Here is an 18,468-nt window from a genome sequence, read left to right on the forward strand (position 1 = left end):
CCCAGGAGAACCCAAAGTCTCCTGATTCCTAGGCTTAGTGTGAGATCACGGGCCTGTCAGGCCCCAGGCGGCTCCCAGGAGATTTGTTCTGCCCTGTGATGGTAGAGGGAAGCACCTACTTAGGCTTCAAGAGCATAGGTCGTGATCACCTTTTATCGTGCATGTCTGACCCTCGCAAGGCTTTCAATGACAACGAAGTGATGAGAGACCCAGGTAGGAGCATGAGCCCCGCTTTACAATAGGAGCAAAGAGGGGGTACTAGACCGGATGCAGGGTCTGTGCGCTCAGGCCCCTCTCTCAGGAGGAGTTCCAGGCGGTTCCAGTGCCCAGCGCTGACAAGCAGCAGGCGACGTTTTCTGAATGAAGAACGATCTCTCCAAAGGCGAGAGTGCGGTAGGTAGGCTCTTGGGGAGGACCGCGGTGCGCGCATCTGGGGACGCTGAGTCAGAGTGCGGGGGCGAGGACTCGGGAGGAGAGGATGCGGGGAGAGGACAGGGAGGGAGGGTTGCGGCGAGCCGACTGGGACCGGAGTTGGGGAGGGGCGAGGACGCGGGGAGGCCGGGGCGCCGCCGTGGGGAAGGACGCGGGGAGGGGGCGCGGCGCCGAGGACAGGCTGACGGGGGCCGGGGTCGCGCGGCGGACTGGGCGGCGGCGCGCAGCGACACAGCGTCTCGAGGCGAGGACGAGCGAGCGCGGCGCCCGCACCTCTCAGCACAGCCCTTGACGCGCGCCCAGAGGAGCGGCTACTGAGCTCGAGCCCGGCTCCCTCCTCGTCCCCTCCGCGCTCCGGCAGCGCCAGGCCTCGCCATGGCCTCCGCGGTCTGGTCTCGCTTCTGTCGCATCCTCTGGCTCGCTTGCCTCCTGCCTTTAGCCCCAGCGAGGGTGGCGGCAGGTAAGGAGCTGTCGCAGCCGCAGGTCGCCCGGGGCTCGGGGCGGTCCCTCGCGGGCCGGCTGCCCAAGCCTTGCTGCGGAGGTGGTGCCGTGAGCCCTGCGCGCTCCTCCCTCCTCCCTCGAGGCCACCGCTGCCGTCTGGGAGTCTAGGCCGGTAGGGCGCCGGACTCTCTCCCTTGTCCCCTCTCCCCAGAAGTCTCCCGGGCACTTGACGGGACTCCTCGTGCCCCTCAATTCTTGCTTCCACCCTCAGGTCGGCCTGCCCTGAGAAGCGCTCGCTGTGGCCGGCGCTTCCATCCATCCCCGGGCGCCACTGAGCGAGGGGGAGCGGAGGACGACGCCGGGAGGCCGGAGTGGGCCCGGGTGGGCCCGGGTGGGCCTGGGTGGTCTTTGCGCCACAGCACCCCAGGGGGCACCGACAGATTACCTACAGGGCTGCGTCTTTGCCTTAAGATGCCACCTTGATCTAGGGAGGTTTTCACCTTGCTTGGGTTGGCTTTGTGGGTAAAGGGATGAGATTTTAGAGCCCAGGAGGCCAGTCTGCCATTTCCTAACTGGGAGTGATTTCTAAAATGGACCCCCAGCTGACAGGTTCCCACCATCCAGAGGCCAGCACCAACCTTCCAACACATTGTGAAATCAATAAAAGGACCCAGATTGGAAAACTGAGAGACAGGTGGAACGTGGGCAGCTATGGGGGTAGGGGGCCACAAATGGAATACCAAGATTTTTCAGTAGCCCTCACCCATAAAAGAGTGATAGGGAGAGGAAGGAATCTAATGCACATTTGTAGAAGAAAAGCCAAAAGGTACGTCTTAGGCATGAATTAGGAGAATTTGGGGAAATTGTGCTTGGACAGGATCACTTGCTTCCCCTTGGAAATTCATACAGAAATCAAGTCTCTTATCCACTCTGGCTACATGTGTCTAGAAATTGGACACATTTAAAAAAAATAAAATGAATTTTGATACAAAAATAAAATAAATTATTTGGAAATACATGTGGTTCCTAGGCTGGCCAATTGCATCCTTGATAGAGTCAAAATTAACAGTAGCTGAGGCTGGAGCTGGCAACATACCTTCTCCTCCACCCATTAGAGATCAGCTTGATGGATGCATCCAAACTAGGATTTATGCCTCAGAAGTCCATGTATTGGACTGGTAATCATGATAGGTTATTAGACTTAGGGAGGTATTTTGGCTTGTCTACGTGTGATCTGTGAAAGGGCAGATATAGCCATTTTCTGGAATGTTCTGGGGCCCCACATGCTGTATTGTGGGAAAATGTACACTCCCCAAGTGGAGGCCCTGGATAGCTGGTGGGTGAGCATTTCTTCCAGGGCTCAGCTTTGGGGGCAGTTACCCCTTTCATTTTTGCTTTGGTCACTTTAACCATGGATCACCTGGGAACTAGTGTCGCTCCCAAGCCCTCTCCTGGCAGTTCTGTACTCAAACCAGAAAAGATGGATTTGGATGGGTCAAGCAGCAAGCCCCTGGGCTTGGTTTCCTTCAACTGTACTTGGCTCAGCCTTCGACAGACACCTCCAAAAGCCCTGGCAGAGCAGGTGGGGGCTGCTGTGAGTTAAGCCAGTGTTTGCAGCCTTGTCTGCAGTGGCCACAGCCCCTCCCTGCCCCCCCCCTCCTCCCAGTCCCAGCCGGCTGCCCTCCTGGATCTGCGTAGTGTGCTGACAGGCGCCCATCTCACTGCAGACGCAGGATGGCCATTAGCATGCAGCAAAATGTCCCTGCCACCTTTCATCCTCTCCCTAATCTGTGCTTCTCAGGCAAAAGATGGGGGGTGGCAGGAGCCAGAGGGAGAAGGAAGGAGGTGGCCTCCCATCTGAGCGCCCTCTGCACCATTGGGCCTGGTTGCCTCCAACCAGAGGGAGGGAGACTAGAACCCAGCCCTGGGGTGCAGATTTGCTGGGTGGTCCTGGGCAGCAGCAGTAGCTCCTGAAGATCTCTGGTCCTCCACGTAATATTCACACTGTATTTTCTTGGGGAAGTTTCCACCACCATGCTTGGAATTCTCTCTTTGGGGTTAAGACAATACTGGTTCCCTTTTCAGTGCCAGTATTTCCTTGGACATGACCTTGGCATCTTGACTCCAGTGCCTTTGTCATTCAAGAAATGGCCCTCAAGGAAAGAGACTCGGAAAAGGGAATGTGGGACTTGGGTGAGAGGAGAGGTTGGAGCCAAAGTCCCCAGTGGAGGCAGGTAATGTTGCTGTGGGAGTGACTGGGGCACAGTTGAAGACAAACTCACCTTCCAGTTTTGCTGAGAGACCAACAGGGGTGAGCTCCCCCAGGCCAGGCACATGTCCTGCATTTCTGGGTCCTTCCAGCACCTGCGGAGGTAGCACACAGAGAAGGGGCTCAATTGGTAGCACCTGGATGAACAGTCCTTGGGGGCAGTGCCAGGTGGGCTGGTCCCTGTGCCGTACCTACTCTCCAGGCGTCACTCAGTCAGTAATTTGCTGAGCACAGAGGAGATGGGGATGACCCCTGCTCTCAAGGAGTTCAAAGTACACTGGGGGAGAAGAAGGAACCTTCATTCATTATGGTGTGCGACAGCGATAAGCTCAGGCTGTCCAGAGAGCACTGGGGCCCGAGGGTACACAAAGGCTTCCTGGAAGATATCGTGTCCATCTGTGTGTGTGTGGGGAGGGGGGAAGGGATGTTTGCAAAAATTAAAGTGCCACAGTACAGATGTTCCAAGATGTGAATCTGGAGCCATGCTGAGGCTACCCTGTGAGCATGTGGTCAGATTGTGCAGGAAACTGTTACTGGGGTGGTCCTGGACGCTAGGGACCAGGGACCAGGGTGGAGAAGGAATCCAGACAGGGCTGCATGCCAGCTTTAAGCAATGGGATGGAGTAGGGATGGAGAGGCCAGGAATGTGCCAGATGGGAGGAGCTTGAATGGCAAAGACCTGGGATCCATTCTAGGGATAGTTGGCCCCTCCTCCCCCAGGAGAGTGGGGGGAGAGAAGCTACAGGGATGAGGCCAGGGCTGGCCAGGAGAAGTCTGGCCAAGGATAGAAATATTCTGTTGTACCTGAGCTGAGAGTGGCCGGTAACCACAGATGACGGGTAAGCGCTTGGAATGTGGCTGGTGTGACTGAAAAATTGAACTCTTAGTTTTAACTAAATTTAAGCAATCAAATTTGAATAATTTAAACTCCATCCAAATGTCCAGTAGCACTATTGGTAAGAGTGAAGTGGTGTGAAATAAGATAAAACCTACTGGAGGGATTATCATGCAAATATTGAAATTGAGATTACTGCCACCACAGACATGCTTTGGATATACTGTCCTGTGAAAATAAAAGAATTCAAAATTGCACGCAGAGTGATTATGACCGGAAAAACTTCCATGCATGAGAAAGATACGTGAGGACAACAGTGTGACAACGGCTATTGTCTTTGGGAAGCAGGATAACGGGACATGTCTATTATTCTTGATGCCTATGCATTATTTTTATGATGGAGGCAAAGCTTACTTTGAATATCTTACCTGTTTATATAAAATATCTTGCCACTGTCTAAAATACATGAAGAAAAATGACTTGGGACAATGCCCATGAATTTCACTCAACTTTGTTTTCCAAATTTGAATTTTGTTCAACCTTAAAGTGTAGTCCAAAGAATGGAAATGTAGGCATTTTTTTTGAGCGGGGGGAGGGTATCAGGGATTGAACTCAGAGGCACTGAGCCACACCCCCAGCCCTGTTTTGTATTTTATTTAGAGACAGGGTCTCACTGAGTTGCTTAGCATTTGCTTTTGCTGAGGCTGGCTTTGAAGCTGCAATCCTCCTGCCTCAGCCTCCCCAGCCACTGGGATTGCTGGTGTGCACCACTGCGCCTGGCAAAATGCAGGCATTTCTTGGCAGCAGTTATTCTACGGGGCAGCTCTGCTGGCCCCTCCTGTGACAAGCAGTGGCAGTCACTTTGTAGGTATAAGTCTGCCCTGGTTGGGCTGAGCCATCCACATGCTCTGTAAGCCCTTGACTGGCACAAAAGGAAAATGAACTTGGAGATGCTGTAAAAAGCCTGGGATTTGGAGTCAGGTGGACCTGGCTTTGAATTCCAGTTTGACAATGAATTTGCTGGATCAGGCAAGTCATTTAAGCCACCTAAGCCTCAGGTTTCCCACCTGTAAAATAAAATGCAGTCATCCCCCTTATCCCTGGTTCTGCTTTCCAAGGTTTTAGTTCTCTGACGTCCTCCTGCATGGTCTTTTTCAATAACCCTCCTTCTGATGCATCGTCAGATCAACAGTAGCCTGATCCTACGTCATGGTGATGTTCAAATAGGCATTGCATCATCTCACATTATCACAAGAAAGATAAGGACAGTATATTTTGAGAGCAGAGAGGCCACATTCATATAACTTTTAGTATGTTGTTAAAATTCTCTGTGTGTGGAATGGGGTGGTGGCTCAGTGATAGAGCACTTGCCTCGCATGTGTGAAGCCCTGGGTTCGATCCCCAGCACCACATAAAAATAAATAAATTAAATAAAGGTATCGTGTCCATCTACAACTAATATATATATATATATATATATATATAAAGTTCTGTGCATGTATGTGGTACTGGGTATTGAACCCAGGGTTTTGTTTTGTTTTTTGGTACTGGGGATTAAATCCAGAGGCGCTTAACTACTGAAGCACATCCCCAGCCCTTTTTTATATTTTATGTAGAGGCAGGATCTCACTGAGTTGCTTAGGGCCTTGCTCAATTGCTGAGGCTTGCTTTGAACTCACCATCCTCCTGCCTCAGCCTCCTGAGCCTCTGGGTTTACAGGTATGTGCCACCATGCCTGGCCATGAGACAGGGTCTTGTGAGGTTGACCAGACTGGCCTCAAATTTGTGATCCTCCTAACTCGGCCTCCCAAGTGGCTGGGATTACAGGTTTGCACCACTGTCCCTGGTTAATTCTACTCTATTGTTAGTTACTATTGCTAATCTCTTGTTGTGTGTGATTTATACATTGGTTTATCATAGGTATGTATGAATAGAGGGGATAAAAGCATTTGTGGGGTTTGGTTCTGTCTTCAGTTTCTGACATCCACTGGCAGATCTGGAATATGTCCCCTGCAAATAGCGGGGTTCCACTTTGTGAGCATGGATGCCCTCCCAAAGGTAGCTGAGGGGCTCCTTTGCCTACTTCCATAATCTGTTTCTTGGCTCCTAGGCATGTATGAACTCAATCTGACCACCGACGGGCCTGCCACTACAGGAGCAGAGGTGACCATCTCAGCCAGCCTGGTGGCCAAGGACAATGGCAGCCTGGCACTGCCCACTGATGCCCATCTCTACCGCTTCCACTGGATCCACACCCCACTTGTGCTCACTGGCAAGATGGAGAGCGATCTCAGCTCGACCATCCGCGTGGTGGGCAACGTGCCTGGGGACTTCCCCGTCTCTGTCTGGGTTACTGCTGCCGACTGCTGGATGTGCCAGCCAGTGGCCAGGAACTTTGTTGTCCTGCCCATCACAGGTGAGGATCTTTCCTGGAATATGAATTTGCCTTCAGGTGTTTGGTGCAGAGAAATACATGCAACCTCACAAGTACACCAGTTATACCCATGGATTCCTTCTCTATTGTCCATTGAGTTAAAAAGGGTCAGGAAATACTAATACCCTCTGCAAGCAGAGCTATGCTGAAATGGGCACTCACAGAACATATTACTCCTGGGTAATTATTAAAACAATCCTTTGGAGAACAGCTAATCAATATATATTAATGGTTATAAGCTCTTCTTGTCTTGCATTTAGTGATTTGTTATTGATTCTTCTCACTACACTTCTCTCTCTCTCTCTCTCTCTCTCTCTCTCTCTCTCTCTCTCTCTCTGTCTTCTCTCTGTCCAAGAGGTTCTGGGCCTTTTGCTCTTTTGCAGCTTATAATCTAATAATAAATTTATATTCAACAAATAAGCCTCCATTTGGCAATGTTTATTCACTCAGATGTTCATTGCAGTAGTGTTTATAAGAAGATATAAAGGAGTTAAGTGGGCAACCATTAGGGGACTGTTAAATGTATTGAAATAATCACCCTTACAGTAAGTTTGCAGTGTCATGGGTAAATCTGCATTCTCATTAAATTACATAGAAAAAAAAAAACAAAGCACAGAATCGTAGAACCAATCCAATAAGTTGTATTTTTTCTTATTCATATTCTTTTTATTTTTATTATTATCATTTTGGGAGGTACCAGGGATTGAAGTCAGGGGCACTCGACCCCTGAGTCACATCCCCAGCCCTATTTTGTATTTATTTTTTATTTTTTTGGGGGGGTACCGAGGATTGAAATCAGGACCACTAAGCCACATCCTCAGCCCTATTTTGTATTTTATTTAGAGACAAGGTCCTACTGAGTTGCTTAGCTCCTTGTTGTTGCTGACTCTGGCTTTGAGCACTTGATTCTCCTGCCTCAGCCTCCCAAACTGCTGGGGTTACAGGCCCAGCACCTTGGGTATGGAGATGCAATCTGTAGAATTATGCATTTTTCTAATTTCATCTAACATTTTGAAATGCATTTGCCCTCCAGTATCTTTGGGGGAATTTGTTCCAGAATGCCCATGGATACCAAAATCTGTAGGTGCTCAAGCCCCTTATATAGTGTTGTTGGTATCTGCACACAAACCACACACATTCTCCTGTATACTTTAAGTCATCTCTAGATGACTTAATACCCAGAACAACGGAAATGCTATGAAGTGTGAGTCTGTGTTGTTTGAAGAATAATGCAAAGGAAAGAAAAAGGCCGTCCATCAATACTGATGCATTTTCTTCCCCAGTGTTTTTCTACCAGAGTTGGTTAAACCTGTGGATGCAGAACCCCTGGATACAGACAGCTGACTATATTTCCCCAAAGTTTCTTTCAAAGCCTGAACTTCCCGGGCATCTTTTGTGCCAGGAAGTTCAGGATCCTGGTGAAAGGGAGACAGGAGTGCAAGCTATGTATGTAGCCCATATTGTGAGTATCCATACATCAGGGGGACGACGTGGATGCCTGTGTGTTCAGGGACCTGTGAGGTCCCCTCTTCTCGCCCAGCTCTGAAAGCCAGAAGGTCCAGGTAGGGAGAGGCTGCCTTGCTTGCTAACCATGAGCAGCTCCCAGTCTCCTCTTTCCCAGTCCCTCTATGGACTCACCTTTCCTCTATTTCTCCCAGAGTTCCTCGTGGGGAACATCGTGGTTGCCCAGAACACCTCCCTGCCCTGGCCCAGCTCCTACCTCACCAAGACAGTTCTTAAAGTCTCCTTCCTCCTTCATGACCCAAGCAACTTCTTCAAGACAGCCTCCTTTCTCTACAGCTGGGACTTCGGAGATGGGTATGTCTTGATGTAGCCTCTTTAACATCCCAAAGGCATGAAGTGGTAGCCAGGGTCCCTTAGTGCCTGCCCTGCTATCCCTCCTGTGCAGAATGCTCCTTACTCATCCACCAAACCTTTCTTGAGCACCTGTTCTGTGTGGGGCCTGGGGTCCCAGGGATGTTCATGAACTGGTTTGCTGGTCCTGCCTTTGACATGTTGCAGTCCAATAGAGGGGGGCCATCTGTGCCCAGCACAGCCCTTAAGGAAGGTCAAGGTAGGTAGGATTTTTCCCCATTTGACTCTGATGGGCTCCAAGCCTAAACCGGGCCTTCTTTATATATTTTGCAAAGGCTCAGATCTGTAGTGTCTTCCCTGAAAATTTATTCTGGGAGTATTGCAGCATCAAAATATATAAGAAAGAAGGTCCTGTTAGGGAAATTACCCAGAAAGAGGAGAATAAAGGGAACACACACACACACACACACACACACACACACACACATCATAGATTTTAATATTCCACACTCTGACTTTGATATTTCAGAGACAACTGAGGTAGCAACAGAGGATTTTCATAACACTGTTTGAAAAAAATATTGTTGTGTTTCTATGCAGAACTTTGGACCTAAAAACAAAATAATGTATGAGTATTTACAAATATGTAAAATAAAATCACATTCTATAACCTAAAATGCCAAACATCCCCTAAAAGAAAATGTATAAGCTTCGTATTCCAATCACAGTACAGACCAGAAGTTCACAAAGATTTTTTTTTTTTTGCTCACAAACCTAATGCACAAAAAGTTGTAGACCAGCTTGGAGGTTAGTGAACTCTAAAATTAGAAGGAACCATCATCCGCAAGGCTGCCCTCACTTCTGAGACTGACTTGCTCAGCTGGAGGGAGCACTGTCCTCCGCAGGAACATCGTCTCTTTTGCTAGAGTTTGAGTCTGATATGTCCCTCAAAGGTCCCCAGCATGTGCTGTTGGGAGGTGGTGGAACCTTTAAAAGGTGGAGCCTAGTGGGAGGTCTTAGGTAATCAGGGGCATGCCCTTGAAGGAGACTGTGGGATCCTGCCCCTTCTTCTCTTTTCACCCCATCATAAGTCAAATGGGCCTTTTCTGCTGTGTGCTCCCTCCATGATATACTGGGCTGCCACGGGCCCAAAGCAGTGGGGCCAACCAGTCATGCTTGTGAGCCAAGAGGAATCTTTTCTCTTTATAAGCTGATCATCTCTGATATTATTTGATACAGTAACAGAACACTGACTAATACAACCTCTGACACCAATTGCAGGTTTGATGATGGAGGTTTCCCAAGACCATGCTAAGGTTGGATAATTGCCCAGAAAGTTTCACATGACCTACTGGACTCAGAATAATGGTTTAATATTAGATTTCATCATGAGCTGTTAGACTCATAGGTATGGTTTAATATGGGATTAACCATGGATTAACCCAGGGGCGCTTAACTACTGAGCCACATCCCCAGACCTTTTTATTTTTTGAGACCCTATTAAGCCATACCTATGAGTATAATAGCTCATGATGAAATCTAATATGAAGGATCACAGACCCTGTGATTCCATTTAACCATAATTGCCTCTTTAAAGGCTCTATCTCTAGATATGGTCACACTGGGGGCTAGAGCTGTAGCATATGAATTTAGAGGGGACACAGTTTATTCCATAACAGGGTTCTGTTGCATAGGAATGACGGACTACCCATGTGATTGACCTCAAGCTCCACGTCAAGTGATACCATGTGACCCAAAGCCTCCACCCTAAATGAGCCTACTGATAAGGACACCAGCCAGGGCTTGAGGTCATCTGGCCCATTTCACAGATACAGAAACTGAGGCCAGGGAGGGCAGGAGAGGTCCCAACTCACCTCCATTCCTCTGGGTAGGGCTCTGATGTGAATGAAAGGCCATGTGTCCTCCAAGAAGGAAATGGGGGACAGACACTTGGCCTCATGCTGCGCAGGGACAGCTGGCAGGACCTGAGCACTTCTATCTGCCAACCACATGAAGCCTTCACCAAAGAAACTCCAACTAGAAGCCCCGACCCCCAACGTCCAACTGCAGATCCCTTTTCCTGCCAAGGGCCAGGAAATCCACAGTCCGAGTTTCACCACTCAGTGTCGTTAGACTATCCAGAGGGACCCTCAGGCAAACAAAGGTACCCCACCAATTGGACATTTTAAAACATGATTCTTGGGGATTGGAAGTTTAGCTCAGTAGTAAGGCAAGTGCTTAGCATGTTCAGGGAGGGCTCTGTTTTGAACTTAGCATCATCACTATCAACAACAACAACAACAACAAAAAAAACTTTTAGGTTGAAAGAAACTGTGATGAGATAATATTAGAAAATAGTGAGGAGGGGAACATTGTGCATACAAACCTAAGAGAATATCTGTTTCAAGGCTGTAAACAGAGACAAATGCATAGTCTTAAGTGTTTTCATGATTATTTTTAAGGAAACATGAAGATTAAAAAAAATTCAACTCAAGGACTTAGAAGGGAAAAAACATATACAAAAAGTGAAAGAATTGACATTTATCAAAATACAAAAAGATAAATTAGAAATAGAAAACCGGAATTGATAAATTCTTTTTTTTTTTTTTGCAAAAGATGGGGCAGAGGAAATAAAGTGTGGAGATCTCCAGCTATTATTAATTTCTTGAAAGGAGAAAGTATGCATTTACACACGAATTTAAAATCCTATCAAGGATTTGAAAGTAGCGATCACTACGGGTATAGTAATACTGATTTTTTAAAGTGTAAGGTATTACTTTGTTTAATTCAAAACTCCATGTTAATCTATTTTAAAATGATAGTGAATGGAATGATATCCTAGGAAAATGTAAATTACTAGAATGACTTGAAGAGTTATCTCTAAGAACCAACAAATCAGGTGACTTTATTAGCAAGGTATTTTAGGCTTTCAAAGATCCATTAAATATCCTGTTATGATATAAATTCCTCCAGAGCAGTCTACAAAACTAACACAGCTCAAACTAGGAAACTACATGCCATTTTTTTAATCTTACATCACTTCATTAAATTAATAATACACCAGAGTCAACAGAGTCACACATGTCTGAAATTGTCACCAAATCCTTTTATCTTCAGAGGAAAGAGAGAGCAGTCTTCAGACCCTTACAGAGGTCCAGCCCAGGAGCCACCTGTCCTTCCAAGCTGTAGATTTCATGTGAAAACAGATGCCCAGTGTATACTCTACCCCATAATGTATCTGTATTTCTTTTTTCTTTTGGTACTGGTGATTGAACCCAGGGGCGCTTAACCACTGAGCCACATCCCCAGACCTTTTTATTTTTTGAGACAGGACCTTGCTAAGTTGCTTAGGATCTTACTAAGTTCCTTTCTTTCTTTTTAAAATTTTTTTAAATAGTTGTAGATGGACAGAATACCTTTATTTTATTTGTTTATTTTTTGGGGGTGCTGAGGATCGACCCCAGTGCCTCACACATGCTAGGCAGGCGCTCTACCACTGAGCCACAGCCCTGGCCCTGGGTCTTGCTGTTACTGAGGCTGGTCTTGAACTTGCAATCCTACTGCTTCAGCCTCGCATACTGCTGGAATTACAGGTGTGCACCACCATGCCCGACTCTATCTGTATTTCCTTTAATCAAAACATAACTATGGGGGCTGGGATTGTGCTCAGCGGTAGAGCGCTCGCCTAGCACGGATGGGACCCGGGTTCAATCCTCAACACCACATAAAAATAAAGGCATTGTGTTGGGTCCATCTACACCTAAAAAAATAAATGTTAAAAAAAAAACCCCATAACTATGGGGGCTGCAGTTGTAGCTCAGTGGTAGAGCGCGTGCCTAGTATGTGTGAGGCACTGGGTTCAATCCTCAGCACCACATAAAAATGAATAAATAAAACGAAGGTATTGTGTCCATCTACAACTAAAATAAATAAATAACTGTATTAAAAAAATCCATGCCAGGCCCAGTGGCGCATGCCTGTAATCCCAGTGGCCTGGGAGGCTGAGGTAGGCAGATCGCAAGTTGAAAGCCAGCCTCAGTAACGGCAAGGCTCTAAACAACTCAGGGAGACCCCGTGTCTAAATAAAATACAAACTAGGGCTGGGGATGTGGCTCAGTGATCAAGTGCCCCTGAGTTCAATCCCTGATACAAAAAAAAAAAGTAACTATGGCCCAAGGTTATGTTATCTTTTGTTCATCCTAGTTTGAAAAGCATCAAAGTCAAGAGTTACTTAGAATACTAAAAGAGGAACTGTATTATTTTAGTTCATCATTTTAATATGTCAAAGGGGAGAGATTATGGGATTGTCTCTTTAGACATCAAAGAAGTGTTAGAAGGAGCAGAAGTGGACGTTCTGTGTCATCTCAGTAAACTGGAACAGGAGTTGCTAGAATCAACACGGACACGGTACCGAGTGGTGAAACTCAGACTGTGGATTTCCTGGCCCTTGGCAGGAAAAGGGATCTGCAGTCGGACATTGGGGGTCAGGGCTTCTAGTTGGGGTTTCATTGGTGAAGGTTTCACGTGGTTGGCGGGTGGAAGTGCTGAGATCCCGACAGCTGTCCCCGTGCAGCATGAGGCCAAGTGTCTGTCCCCCGTTTACTTCCTGGAGGACACACAGCCTTTCATTCACATCAGAGCCCTACACAGAGGAATGGAGGCGAGGTGGGACTGCTCCTGTCCTCCCTGGCCTCAGTTTCTATATCTGTGAAATGGGTCAGCGGACCTCACGCCCTGGCTGGCTGGGGGTGGAGGAGTAAGGGGCTGCTGCTGGGATGACCGGTGTCCTCATCAGTAGCCACATGTCACCATCGGCTGCCCCCACTCTGACAAGCCCACAAATCTCCTCTGAGTTATAGGAAAGGGAAAAGACCCTCCATCTTCTTCCTCTCTCCTCCCTGTCCTTCCAGGACCCAGATGGTGACCGAAGACTCCGTGGTCTATTATAACTATTCGATTATTGGAACCTTCACTGTGAAGCTCAAGGTGGTGGCCGAGTGGGAGCAGGCAAAGCCAGACGCCACCAACGGCATTGTGCAGAAGACCGGTGACTTCTCTGCCTCGCTGAAGCTGCAGGGTAGGTCCCTGAGGAGCCCTGGACTCCTCTGCCTTCCTGATCACATTGACCCTTGCTGTCGTTGGCCTGAGCTTGGATGCACATCGCGCCCCCTCATGCCCCACACCCCCTGCGAGTCTCCACTGGTATCCCCCGCTCAGGCGAGGGCACCCAAGGCTGCATTTGGGGTCCCGAGGCTGCTCAGTGGCAGGGCTGGCATTTGAGCCCAGGTCTTCCTGCCCCCGGAGCCTGATTGTGATCAGACGTCTGCTGAGAGCTGGAAGACCCCCTCTGCTCCCTGTTGCCTGATCACATCGACTTCCAGTGGCTTTCTTGGTTTTGGGTGGTGCTTTTCCCATAGCACAAGTGACAGTTAGGTGGCAGTGAGCAGGAGAGCTGGCCTGTGCCTGCTTCTCTGAATTCCTCTCTCTGAGCTGGCCCCAGTACCTACTGCTGACAGGGAAGTGTCCTGGACAGATCTGTGACCCTCCCTTGGGACATAGAGGAGAGGAGAGGGTGGGTCTGGGAGCCCCTGACAGCAGTCCTCAGCCTTTGAGTCCAACGGGGTCCTCTTTCCTTACAGAAACCCTTCGAGGCATCCAGGTTTTGGGGCCCACCATAATTCAGACCTTCCAAAAGATGACAGTGACCTTGAACTTCCTGGGGAGGTGAGTGAACCCTAGAGTGCACTGCCAGTGCCCTGTGACCCTTTTGCACTCTGACAGAGGCTCCATCCCCTGAAGGCCCCAAGTCTGACGGCTTATGGAAGGATGGTTCCACTCTGCCCCTTGGCTGTGCTCTGGGGACAGCCATGGGCACAGCTCCTTTCTTGGAGTTCCAGGGATGAGCAACAGACTCCCAGAAAGCCCGCTGCACCCTCTGGCCTCAGGGATCTTGCACCAGCCAGCAGATGTGGGAGGAGTCTGCTTTGCACCAGGCTCTGTTCTGGAAGCTGTTGGGAGAGTGCATAAGAGAGATGCTACTTCCCAAGGTTTGTCTGCAGCAGTGGACAAGGGGGGACCGGAAACAGAAGCAGATCATCCCAGCAATGTGTCACGGGCAAGCCCTCTCAGGGGACCCAGCAGGGCTCTTGGCCAGAGCAGAACGAGACTGGGGCTGTAGAAAGTGAGGAGACGTGGAGATGTTGAGTGCGTGTTCTCCACAAAGCTGCCCTCCCTAGGGCCACTGAGTGAGAGAGAGAGGCAGAGGTCAGTGATCAGGACTCAGCCCTCCGAGCACTCGTGTGCCAATACGGGGACATATCAGAGGGATGCCAGGCCAGGCAGAGTGAGCAAAGTACAGAGTAGGAAGCCATTGAGGTTGGCATTTGGCAGCCTGATATTATTTTTGGTACTGGGGATCAAAGCTAAGGGTGCTTTTACCACTCAGATACATCTCTAGCCACTCCCCCATTAAAAAAAAAATTGAGACAGGGCCTTGCTCAGTTTCTGAGGCTGGCCTTAAATTTGCAATCCTCGGGCTGGGGATGTGGCTCAAGCGGTAGCGCGCTCGCCTGGCATGCCTGCGGCCCAGGTTCGATCCTCAGCACCACATACCAACAAAGATGTTGTGTCCGCCAAAAACTAAAAAATAAACATTAAAAATTCTCTCTCTCTCACTCTCTCTTTAAAAAAAAAAAAAAATTTGCAATCCTCCTGTCTCAGCCTCCGAGTCACTGGGCAGCCCTGACCTTTGAGGAGCTGTGAGTGTGTGAGCCCGGAATGTTCTTTTGACATTTCTCCAATAGGCTTGCATTCTCTAGCATCTGAGACGGTGCTGTGCAGATAAAGCAGACTGGTCACATCCTATTCAAAGGCCTGCTATGCCTTAGATCCTGCTTAAACACCACCTCCTCCAGGAAGCCTCCCCTGATCTCCTAGTTCAGAATGTGGTCCTTTCCCTGTGCTTCGGAAACAACCCTTGGAAACAAGCTCCCTGTGCCACTGTGCTTCCAGAGCATGCCCGGTTCTGCCTCACTTAGCATTCCTCCCTTAGTGGACAAGGGGGGACCGGCAGGTCTCAGCCCACTAGCCTGAATCCCCCTGGGGGTCCATTGTTTCTGCATCATCATACCCCCCTGGAATATGGGATGTTGGGACCAGGATGGGCTTGGCGTCCTGTCCTGGAAAGGACATCGAAGTTCATGCCCACCTGGCTTTTCTTGGACTTGGTCTGAGCTCCTTCCTTGCTGATCCTTATCTCAAAACCTGTCCCCTTCCCTTGCAGCCCACCTCTGACCATGTGCTGGCGGCTCAAGCCCGAGTGCCTGCCCCTGGAGGAAGGAGAGTGCCACCCCGTGTCTGTGGCCAGCACAGCTTACAACCTGACCCACACCTTCCGCGATCCTGGGGACTACTGCTTCAGCATCCGGGCTGAGAATGTCATCAGCAAGACACATCAGTACCACAGGATCCAGGTGTGGCCCTCCAGTAAGTGACACCTCATGTCCTGCTGCAGCGCCATGTAGGCGACAAGATCCTGCCCACCTTGCTACCATCACCCATATGCTCCTACAGGCCGACCTTGCCAAGGTCATCAACAACCAGCTACATCCTTGTTGACCAACATGCCAATACCAGCATCACCACTCTACCAAAACCCTCAGCAGCCAACTCTACCAATCTCAGTACCAGCACCCATCCATCTACCAGTATCACCGTCAACATCTGCACCACTAAACAAACCAAGCCAACTACCCCCATTACACACACGCCTAACAATTCTTCCAGCACCGTCATCATCATAGGAACAACCCCATCAGTATTCCCACCAGATTGCCTCAGGCTTCTCTGTCCCCAAACACTTCTATGAACACCAGTCTGGATGGTGTTTCACCACCGACCACTGGACCAAGACCATTTCTACTGGGCCGACCAGGACCCCTCAATGTCAACTCTCATCACCACCATTGTTAACACCCCTCCCACAGGTTACCAACCACACGTGTCCCTGACATGAATGCTCCTGCACTAAGTGGACCCCCACCATCCCAATGTTCCCTCCTTCTCCCCCACCCTCTGCCCTGGTGCTATTGCCACCACTAAAATCAGTATCCCTAACAGTGACTTTGCCCAGCTCTCAGGGCTGTGGTGTCTTCCAGAGAGTATGAGTGACCCAGAAAGTGCCAAGTGTGGTTGAGAACTCTGGGACCTCAGGAAAGTGCATCCTTACACAGAGGGGACAGTAGGATTCTAGGACCCTGAGGGGTGGTTTTCAGATGCCCCACCTGGTTCCATTGTCAGTACTACAAAAGGGGAAACCAGAGCTGGACCTCAGCGTGAATCTGAACACAGATTTTTGCTCCAGTACTCTTCTGTGGGAGTAGGAGTTTGTCTCGGGGCTTCTGAGCTCATTCCAAACTCTTCCAGCTATGCCTGTCCCCAAGGCTGGCCTTGTAAGTCTATTCAACACTGTCTCTGCCTGCTCCAACCTCCCCAGCACCCCCTGAATCCCTGAGAAGATGTAGTGCTCTACTCCAGGCCCTGGCTGACCTGTGGGCGTCACTGGGTGCCTTGGGCCCTGCTGCCTCCCCTCTGGGTGGTTGGTGTCCAGAACCCCTAAGTTCTGTGGAGAAGACAGTGGTACAGGAAATCATGCCATATTTTCCTAGAAAACAGAGCCTCATGGCAGAGGGTCGGGAAGAGTGAGAGGGAACCCGCACTTCCTGATGACCTACTGTGTGCTGGGCATATCCTTGCTCCTTACATCTTCACATCCTCACTGTGGCAGCCTCATCAATGAGCATTAGTGTCAGGTATCCTGGGTAGAGCCAGGAATCAAACCCAGGACCACCTCTGCAGACACTGGGTTCTTTCTACTCTGCCATCTGCTTCCCAGCAATAGACTTGGTGGGTAAACCCAGGACTTCCAGAATGAGACAGGTTGCATCAGAGGTCACAATGCTGCTTAGAGGTTCCCACAACATGGTGCCCCTTCCCCCAAGCAAGTCACCCAGGAGATCAAGGAGGAAGTGGTGATGTCTCTTATGGCTCAGACTTGGGAGTCATGTGCTGTCATTCTGTCCTTGTCTGTACACTAGGAGCCGGTCCCTGAGTCCAGCCCAACACTCAAGGGTGGGGAATCTATGTTACCCTCTCAGAAGTGACCTGAATAACTTGTGGGCATATTTTAAAACCTCCATGCATCTCAATTTGTTTTTTTATCATGTCTTAGATTTGCTCGTTGAGGTTGTGTAGTTGGGATATGTGTACGTAAGATCACTGTCGGAGGTCAGCTCCTCTCCGCATTATGAGAGAACCACCATTTCAGCAGCAGCTACCCAGCCCCATAACTTGTGCTGTCTCACTCCCAGGCATCCAGCCAGCTGTCTTTGCGTTCCCATGTGCCACACTTATCACTGTGATGCTGGCCTTCATCATGTACATGACCCTGAGGAATGCCACTCAGCAGAAGGACATGGTGGAGGTGGGTGCTCAGTAGACTATAAGCTGAACCATTGGCCCCTGCCTGGGAAGGATCTCTGGAGTGGGCCTGGGGAGCCAGCAGGATGCCTGGAGGGGGTTCTGATATTAGAACAAGGCCCTGGGGTTTGGGATGATGTGCCAAAGAGGTATCTATAGATTGGGCAAAATTGGTGAGTTGGTGTCCCACCTGACTTACCTCCTTCTATGCCCACCCTTTGCACAGTATATGTAGTGCCAGATGAGCATGTCTGTGCACATTGCTGCTAGGCTGCTGAGCTTTTAAGGCCACCTAGGGACTCCCAGTGGGTGGTGATTGACCCGTGGGGTTTTGTTCACTATAGGTGGCTGATTTTGACTTTTCCCCCATGTCTGACAAGAACCCGGAGCCGCCCTCTGGGGTCAGGTGCTGCTGCCAGATGTGCTGTGGGCCCTTCTTGCTGGAGACTCCATCTGAGTACCTGGAAATTGTTCGAGAGAACAACGGTCTGCTCCCGCCCCTCTACAAGTCTGTCAAAACTTACACTGTGTGAGCGTCCCCTGCCTATCCTGACTCAGTGTTAACCGATTGCCAATTGGGAACCTCAAAGAGGGTGGTGTGCGTCACAGAGCAGGAGGAGTTCATGTGTGGGAGGCAGTTTGCCCAGGCCAGCCATCCCATCTGTATTGTCCAGCTATTGCTGCAAGCCCCTCTCAGTCACCCCACCCCCAGCCACTCTCTCATCTGTACAGTCCAGCTACTGCCATAGCTCTAGTCACCCCACC

The 18,468-nt window shown here is 49.5% G+C and overlaps 1 protein-coding gene across 3 annotated transcripts; it reads left to right on the top strand.

Annotated features, from left to right (window-relative positions):
- The first annotated feature begins 807 nt into the window (after window positions 1–807).
- Tmem130 (transmembrane protein 130) lies at window positions 808–18,236 on the top strand. 3 transcript variants are annotated; one of them, XM_026404213.2, is made up of 8 exons: window positions 808–892; window positions 6,088–6,393; window positions 8,070–8,229; window positions 13,137–13,303; window positions 13,866–13,950; window positions 15,509–15,711; window positions 17,595–17,707; window positions 18,048–18,236. In XM_026404213.2, exons 1-8 carry the CDS (start codon window positions 808–810, stop codon window positions 18,234–18,236), a joined length of 1,308 nt encoding a protein of 435 aa, XP_026259998.1. The 3 variants fall into 3 exon arrangements, with proteins under 3 accessions (XP_026259998.1, XP_026259999.1, XP_026260000.1); XM_026404214.2 differs by having other exon boundaries at window positions 18,084–18,236; XM_026404215.1 differs by lacking the exon at window positions 6,088–6,393 and having other exon boundaries at window positions 18,084–18,236.
- Window positions 18,237–18,468: the final 232 nt, after the last annotated feature.

Source organism: Urocitellus parryii, chromosome 9 (assembly GCF_045843805.1).
Source record: "Urocitellus parryii isolate mUroPar1 chromosome 9, mUroPar1.hap1, whole genome shotgun sequence".
In the NCBI taxonomy this organism is placed as follows: domain Eukaryota; kingdom Metazoa; phylum Chordata; class Mammalia; order Rodentia; family Sciuridae; genus Urocitellus; species Urocitellus parryii.

Coding starts and splice junctions, on each gene's coding strand:
- Tmem130 (XM_026404213.2), top strand. CDS start 808: ATGGCCTCCGCGGTCTGGTCTCGCTTCTGTCGCATCCTCTGGCTCGCT. Junction 893..6,087: donor CCCAGCGAGGGTGGCGGCAG/GTAAGGAGCTGT, acceptor CTTGGCTCCTAG/GCATGTATGAACTCAATCTG. Junction 6,394..8,069: donor TGTTGTCCTGCCCATCACAG/GTGAGGATCTTT, acceptor TATTTCTCCCAG/AGTTCCTCGTGGGGAACATC.